Source organism: Mus caroli, chromosome 18 (genome assembly GCF_900094665.2).
Source record: "Mus caroli chromosome 18, CAROLI_EIJ_v1.1, whole genome shotgun sequence".
Taxonomy (NCBI): domain Eukaryota; kingdom Metazoa; phylum Chordata; class Mammalia; order Rodentia; family Muridae; genus Mus; species Mus caroli.
Genome location: NC_034587.1, coordinates 39,267,650 through 39,275,783, shown reverse-complemented (window position 1 = coordinate 39,275,783; position 8,134 = coordinate 39,267,650). Strand labels below are relative to the sequence as shown.

The following is an 8,134-nucleotide window of genomic DNA, read 5'->3' as shown; positions in this document are numbered from 1 at the left end:
CAAAGTGAGTTCCAGGACAGCCAGGGCTACACAGAGAAACCCTGTCTCGAAAAACCAAAAAAAAAAAAAAAAAAAAAAAAAAAAAAAAAAAAAATAAAAGAAATCCACCTGCCTCTGCATCCCAGGTGCTGAGATTAAAGGCCTGCGCCACCATGTCCGGCTTCATTATGTCATTTTTATCCATGTACATAATGTATTTCAATCATTTTAACTGCCCCTGCATTACCCTCTGTCTCCCACCCCCATTCTCAATGATTCCCTTCCTAATCCTTCTACTTTCATGGATTTTTGTTTGTTTGTTTGCTTGTTTGTGGTTCAGTAAGTTTCATATGGTTACAGGACCAATTGTTTGCTGTTCTTTTTTGTTTTGTTTATTTTTTAAGACAGGGTCTCTTTACAGAGGCCTGGGCTCCTGGAACTCACTGTATAGACCAGCCTGGCTTCAGACTTAAGGAGATCTGTCTGCCTCTACTTCTTGGAGTGCTGGGATTAAAGGCATCACATGTGTGACTACACCTGTACTGTTTCCTGTTTTTTTTTTTTTTTTTAAGAATTGTTTATTTATTTATTTATTTAGTTTTTTTCGAGACAGCGATTCTCTGTGTAGCCCTGGCTATCCTGGAGCACACTTTGTAGACCAGGCTGGCCTCGAACTCAGAAATCCACCTGCCTCTGCCTCCCCAGTCCTGAGATTAAAGGCGTGTGCCACCACCGCCCTGCTGTTTATTTATTTTATGTATATGACACATCAGAAGAGGATATCAGATTCCATTACAGATGGTGTGAGCCACCATGTGGTTGCTGGGAATTGAACTCAGTACCTTCGGAAGAGCAATCTTAATCACTGAGTCATCTCTCCAGCCCTGTTTCCTGTTCTTAATGCACTTAGTCAGGGTTTCTATTCCTGCACAAAACATCATGACCAAGAAGCAAGTTGGGGAGGAAAGGGTTTATTCAGCTTACAGTTCTACACTGCTGTTCACCACCAAAGGAAGTCAGGGCTGGAACTCAAGCAGGTCAGGAAGCAGGAGCTGATGCAGAAGCAATGGAGGGATGTTACTTACTGGCTTGCTCAGCTTGCTTTCTTACAGAACCCAAGACTGCAGTCCAGGGATGGTACCACCCACAAGGCTCCTCCCCACCCCCCATCACTAATTGAGAAAATACCTTACAGCTGTATCTCATGGAGGCATTTCCCCAAGGGAGGCATCTTTCTCTGTGATAACTCCAGCTGGTGTCAAGTTGACATACAGAACCAGCCAGTACACACTTTCTCACAGTGTGTGTTAGAACAGGTTTTTTTTTTTTTAAATTTTAGCCTTTAAAACTGCCATGGTATGTAAATTGTACTTATATGACTGCTGTTTCTACAAAGGTATACACACACACACACACCTAATACTTTGGTTATTGAAAGCAGTGGTTTTGTGTAGCAGTTAACCTGTAGGATGAGACCCCTTGGGGGGGGGTCACATATCAGATATTTTTACTTTATGGTTCATAACAGTAGCAGAATTACAGTTCTGAAGTATCAATGAAATAATTTTATGGTTGGGGGGGTGGTCACTATCATAGTGTGAAGAGCTGTATTAAAGGGCCAGACATTAGTAAGGTGACCACCACTGTAGTGTTTTACTGTGTGCAAGTAATGTAGAGTTTGGTAGGTTTCTTTTTGTAATGTTGTTTATTTTGTGCATACGTGCATGTGTATGTCAGGTGTGTCATGAAGTGTATATGGAGAACAACTTTTAGAAATCATTTCTTTCCTACCACATGGATCCTAGGAATTGAATGAAAGTTTGTTAGGCTTGGTGGCAAGCACCTTCACCTGCTTAGCCATCTTGGTAGTCTGTTTTGGACATTTTGTAGCTCTTGCTATGGGTCTTGATACTGTTTTTCTTCAAGAAATACAATGTCACAAGCAATGCATATGTTAGTATACTAAGATTACCATTACATCGTCAACTTTGGTATTATAACCATTTCAGATTACTTTTAACCATTTATTTAAAACCATAGAATAATGATTTTCCTTTTTTTTTTTTTTTTTTGGTTTTTCGAGACAGGGTTTCTCTGTGTAGCCCTGGCTGTCCTGGAACTCACTTTGTAGACCAGGCTGGCCTCGAACTCAGAAATCCGCCTGCCTCTGCCTCCCGAGTGCTGGGATTAAAGGCGTGCGCCACCACGCCCGGCTTTTCTTTACTTTTATACTGTTTACTTAGTGGAGAAATTGTGTACACTTACGGTGAACAGCGTGATGATTTAAAATATGAACACATGGTAGAATAGCCAAGTAAAGCTAATTAACAGACAGTCCCTCACCGGCTTTCCAGTTTTGTTGTGAGAGCATCTAAAGCCACTGGGTTTTCACTATGCCATTAACTGCAGCAACTGCTCTGTGCAGATGCCGATCTGGGGAGCTGACCCATACACTTTCCAGCAGGAGCTTCTCGGCCTTAGAGTTTGAATATGATTTTAACTTTTCATCACTGCAGCTGCGTTTCTTCACCGTTTTGCTGCTCTTTATGCAGGAAATCCTTGGGGCTTCACTTTCTGCACCCCTGACGTGCTATAAGGTGGTCTACGTTCTCCCTATGCTGACCATTAAAGAGGATAAAGGTACGGACTTTGCTGTTAGAATGTTTTGCTAATAGCATTCTGATTGTATTATTAGTTAATTTCGCTCTGTCTTTAAAAGGCACTGGGGTGGTCACGAGCGTCCCTTCTGATTCCCCGGATGATCTTGCGGCACTCAGAGACTTGAAGAAAAAGCAAGCAAGTATCCTTTCATGTCCTTGTTTTCTAATTCAGCATGGTATCAGTGAGGTACTGCCAAGCAGCCAGGAGACCAGGCTAAGAGCATCCATGTTTGTCTCTGGGCTGTTACTGCTAGCCTGGTTTTCAGGGTTGGACAAGTCTGTGACAGATTTGAGAAGGCTATGTGTGTGGTAAGCGTGCACACCCGCTGCACAGGGGACAGAGTGGCATAGTTGGCGTTCTGTTCTACCACTGTCACTTTACTCTTGAGCAGGTCGCTCACGGAACCTGCAGCTAGGTTGGTACCATGCAAGTCCGAGAGGACTAGAATGCCTGGCTTCTCACATGTGTGCTGAGGATTTGAACTCAGGTCTTCCTGCTTCTGCAGTGGGTGCTCTCACCCACTGAGTCATTCTCCCAGCCCCAGGAAAACATTTTAATTTATATTCATATTTTCATTACAGCCAAGAGTATTATTACCCTTAACCCGAGTGCTGTCTTGATGTCTGTGTGCCTTGTTACATATGACTGCAGTTTCTAAAGGCATGTTTTGTGACCTTGTCTGTGGCCTCAATGAAAACAGTCATAAACTAATTTAAAACATCAAGTTTTCTTTGTAAGTTGATTGCTTAGTTCTTAATCAGGAACTATATAGATAACAGGTTTTATCATAATGTCAGAGTATTGGGCAGGCCTGAAGGACATTCACAGTAAAGTAAACTGTGGAGTTTTAAAAGGTCACAGTCCCTTCATGAGATATCTGATAAAGTTAAACATTGTTCTATATGGAGAGAACAAATAATGGAAGAGAAGCTGGAGCCAGGTAAGAGGGAGGCTGAGGCAGGAAGAGCTTAAGTATAAGGCCAGCATAGGCTACAGAGTAAAGTCTGGCCTCAGAAAAAAACCAGAAACCCCAAACATTGAGTTTGCTTTTCTTATTGATTGTACCAGTAACAAAATTGAACATTAATGTTAACTTACGAATTTTCTGTAGGCCTTACGAACAAAGTATGGAATTAGGGATGACATGGTCCTGCCGTTTGAACCGGTGAGTATGTGAGTGTTTACAGGCTTGACACATCTTTATCAGAGGGGAAAAAAGAGGCATTTTCATGGTTTCCTTGTAACAAAAATAAATAATTGGTAGAGTTTTAAAATAAGAGAAGGAATTTTTATACTTTAATTTGTTAATTTCCTATTGTAAATAACAGTAAAGAAAAATGAACAGTACATATTTCCTTTCCATTTGCCACCTGAAGTTGGGAACAAACAGCTTTTTAGTCTCGTCCTTCTGGTTTCATACTACACTGTCTTAGTATGAGTAATTCCCTGCATTGTAAAGATAACAGCGGAGACCGCCCAACTCAGGAATATTTATTTTGTAGCCTTGTAGGCTGCTTAGTGTTTGTTGTTTTCTTGTTAGTACCCGCAGGAGAAGGGTCAGAAGACTTCTAGCAAATGACTTTCATGAACAGTCAAGGAGAGGGAGCTTGGGCACTCAATGCCCTGGGTGTGATCCTCAGCACAAGGGGAAAGACTTCAAGAGTTTATATAGACGTGAAACCATTCATAATAATAGTTTACAGTCTTCAGTGCGTGCCCTTAGTTATGCAGTGAGCTGTGGTGGGGTGAGAGCAGGCGCTGCACGTGTGTTCCTGTGGTGGGGCGTGCACACATCCCTCTGCAGGCTGCTGGTCTGTGAGCCACCGCCAAGGCGACTTTGCAGACCATCAGTGGCAAAGGGATCACGTGCACACGGATTGTGTCTGCTTTTCAGCATGAATGCATTCTGGTGTTCTCTGCAGGTGCCAGTCCTGGAAATCCCAGGGATTGGAAATCTTCCTGCTGTGACTGTTTGTGATGAGCTGAAAATTCAGAGCCAGAATGACCGTGAAAAACTTGCAGAAGCAAAGGAGAAATTGTATCTAAGAGGATTTTATGACGGTGTAAGTCATACGTTTTTATTGTTTTTATTTGTAGCTCTATGCTCTGAGTTACCTCTTTGCTCTAGTGTTAAGTTTGCCCACTAAGTAAGAAGTCGGAAGACGCCAGGCCCGTAGCAGGCCTGTAACAGGTTGAGTGGAGAAGACTGAGTGGAATACACTCGGTTCCCTGTCAAAACCAGCAGGATGATCATAGTACCGTGTTTCTCGCCTCCCTAAGGCTACCATCTGTTAGTACAGTTCACCGTGTTGTAGTGACCCCAACCATAAAATTACGTTGTTGTTAGCTACTTCATAACTGTAGTTTTGCTACTTTTATGAGTCATAAATATCTAATATATGGGATATCGGATATGCGAAGTCCGAAGGGGTCATGTAAAGCTCACAGGTTGAAAATTGCTAGTATAGAAGAATCGTCTCTGTGTGGAAGCTTGAGCATAGAAGTGAGTCTCTCTTCCTAGCTCTGCCCTCATTATTACAGCTACAGAAAGACAACTGGACTAGACCAGTCGCATTTACAGAAAGACCAGTGTTATATGTTATTAATATCAGTTGTGTCAATTGTATCTAAATAAAGTTACAACTATAATAAATGTGATAACTGGCATTCTAAAAATACTTTTGGTTGGTGAATTAAGTAACCTTAGCTAGGGAAAGTTGAAGGGATTTTAATTGTTCTGTATTGTTTTCCCTCTCATCCTTGCAGGTAATGCTAGTGGATGGCTTTAAAGGACAGAAGATCCAACATGTAAAGAAGACGATTCAGAAAAACATGATTGATGCTGTATGTGGTATTCTGTCTGGGAAGAGCAGCGAATGCATAGGCCTTAGAGGTTTACTAGCACTGATGTCGTAGAACCTAGCACTGTATGAAAAGTATAACCAAGTGTTATGGCAGGAAACAGGCCTATCTGCAGCTCATTTACTTTACGTGTCCTGTGATAGGGTTGAGATTGTGCTGTAAGGCTGAGATGTGTCCTGTGTTGCAGTGCATGCATGCCTGTCATCTCAGTGTCTAGGAGGTAGGGAGAGCTCAATTTCATGGCTAGCCTGGTCTATGCAGACCCTGTTTCAACATGCCCCTCCCCCACCACAAAAGGGAAAGCAAAAGCACAGCCAAAGAAACCCAAAGCTGGTGTGTGCAGAGCACACCCGGAGGGCTTTGGCAGCGCATCTGGCAGTGGCCACTTTGTGTGCTGCTTTGCTTTATGTTTTTACCTCCTGTTTCTCCTTTGGCAGAACTCAGCTTAGCTACTTAGCTCTTAAAGTTTGACAGTGGTCTCTATATTTGCTAAATTGAGAAAAGAAAGCTGGTGATTCATGTCTAACCAGGAGGCAGAGGCTTGAGAAACGTGAGTGTACCACTAGCCCCGGTGCTGGCTCCATAGCAAAACAGACTGGGAGAAGGCTTGAGTTCCAGGCCTGGAATCCATACTTGTGTGCTGATGCATGCTTGATATCCAGCCCTGGGGAGGTAGAGACAGGCAGGTTCCTGGGGTTCACTTCACTAGCCTGCTTAACGAACCCCAGGCCAGTGAGAGACTATGTCTCGAAGGGAAAGAAAAGATGTATGGCACCTGAAGAATGATATCTGGCTTCTACATGCGTGTACACACACACACACACACACACACACACACACACACACAACCATTTACTTTCCTTCCTCATTCATTTTAATTTATCTTTGGAGGGGTCAGCTTTCAACTATGTTGCTTATTTTAATACTGACATCCATCTGTGTCTCTGTCTCCAACTCCATTTCTCTCTCTCTCTTTTTCTTCTTTTGTGAGATGTGGTCTTAATTTGTAGTGTAGGCTGGCTGCAGACTTGTGACAATCCTTCTGTGCCAGTCTCCCAAGTGATGGAATTGCAGATGTGAGCTTCTATACCCAATTTTCTCTCATACATCTCTGTTCTAAATGTTTATGATGTGATTTTTCTGGTTGGTTGTTTTGTTTTTTGAGTTAGGCTGTCCTGGAACTTTTCTCTAACTCACAGAGCTCTGTCTGCCTCTGTCTCCTGCCTCCTGCCCCCTGCCTTGAGTGCTGGGATTACAGGCTTGTACTACCACACCTGGCTTTGTTTTGTTTGTTTGAGATGGTCTCCTAGTGTAGCCCAGGCTGAGATTGAAACCATCATCTTCCCACTTCAGCCTCCTGTAGGTGGGATTATAGCTGTGCTTGCACATCGACCGGAGTATAGTTTTTGTTTTGCTGTTTCCTTAGGTTTGCTCATTAGCCACTGACTTCTATGGAAAAAAAAAAAATCAAGATTCTAATTCTTTAATACCACTTCATATCTTATATGTGCTTCTTCATCTTTCACACTTAAGAGGTATTTATAATATGTACAAGATTAGTCATTGCTTATATTTCTGAGACATGGCTAATCTGACTGTAGTATGTAGTGAGTATTTTCTAATCCAGTTTTTGTTTTTCCCTAAAATTAATAGTTGCCATGCACGTAACAAGTCATCCCAAAACTTGCAGCTCTGCATTTTTCTCAGCTTGTCCCTCGTTTCAGTGTGTGACTGGTTGCATCTTAGAATGCACTCCCAGCCACTGCAGCAGGTTCTCTGGATGGGTTGCTGCCGCTGTGCTGGAGCTGAGATCTCTTGACCATTACAGATTTCCCTGCTTCTTAAATCTGGTCTCCTTGCTTTAATTCTATGGCTCCTCTCTGTTTTTCCCACTCATTTTGATGAAGCTGTGTCTCTAGTAGCTATTTGGTGAAAGTAAATCTAGATGGTGTTGTATGCCTTTCCATATTTACATTTGACTTTCTGGGTAGAAATTCAGGATTGAGTGTTCCGGAATTCAAAAGGGAGATTGGTAGAGATGGTACCAGCAGTTGGTGTGCTGGCTTGCAGGTAATCCCCTAATTTTGCTGTGGTGTCTGTGTTCTGAACTTTGCTCCAGATAATAAGCTTTTGACATATTGCTGACATAGGATGGGGGTAGTTACTGTTTGCACAGTGAGTGTTCTACTTTGCTTTCTGTGGCCGAGATAAACGCCATGACCAGAAGCAGCCTGGGGAGGACAGGGTTTATTTCATCTTGCACTTGCAAGTAGCAGTCCTTCCTGAGGGCAGTTGGGGCAGGAGCTGCAGCAGGAATAGGTAGGAGGCCTGAAGGAAGGCTGCTCGCCCGCTCACTCGCTCACTCACTCACTCGCTCACTCACTCACTCATGCTCACTCAGCTCAGGCAGCTCAGGCAGCCCTACGGTGAGCCCGCTCTCCCACATCAATCGGCAGTTTAGGAAAAATGCCCCACAGACAGCCTATAGGCCAGTCTGATCTAGGAAATCCCTCAGTTGAGCTTCCTGTTTCCTGGGTGACTCTAGCTTGTATTAAATTGACAATAAAAAAACCAATCAGCACATTTGGGTGCTGCACATCAGGGTATTTGGCTTCTAATCACTTTTTTTTTT

The 8,134-nt window shown here is 43.0% G+C and overlaps 1 protein-coding gene across 1 annotated transcript in view; it reads left to right on the top strand.

The window, feature by feature from the left end:
- Lars (leucyl-tRNA synthetase) overlaps positions 1-8,134 on the top strand; it is a 64,241-nt gene that overhangs the window by 25,399 nt on the left and 30,708 nt on the right. The window contains exons 11-15 of the mRNA XM_021150615.2: positions 2,532-2,619; positions 2,699-2,775; positions 3,752-3,805; positions 4,563-4,703; positions 5,407-5,484. Coding sequence (XP_021006274.1) covers positions 2,532-2,619; positions 2,699-2,775; positions 3,752-3,805; positions 4,563-4,703; positions 5,407-5,484 — 438 coding nt within the window. The remainder of the gene's footprint in view (positions 1-2,531; positions 2,620-2,698; positions 2,776-3,751; positions 3,806-4,562; positions 4,704-5,406; positions 5,485-8,134) is intronic.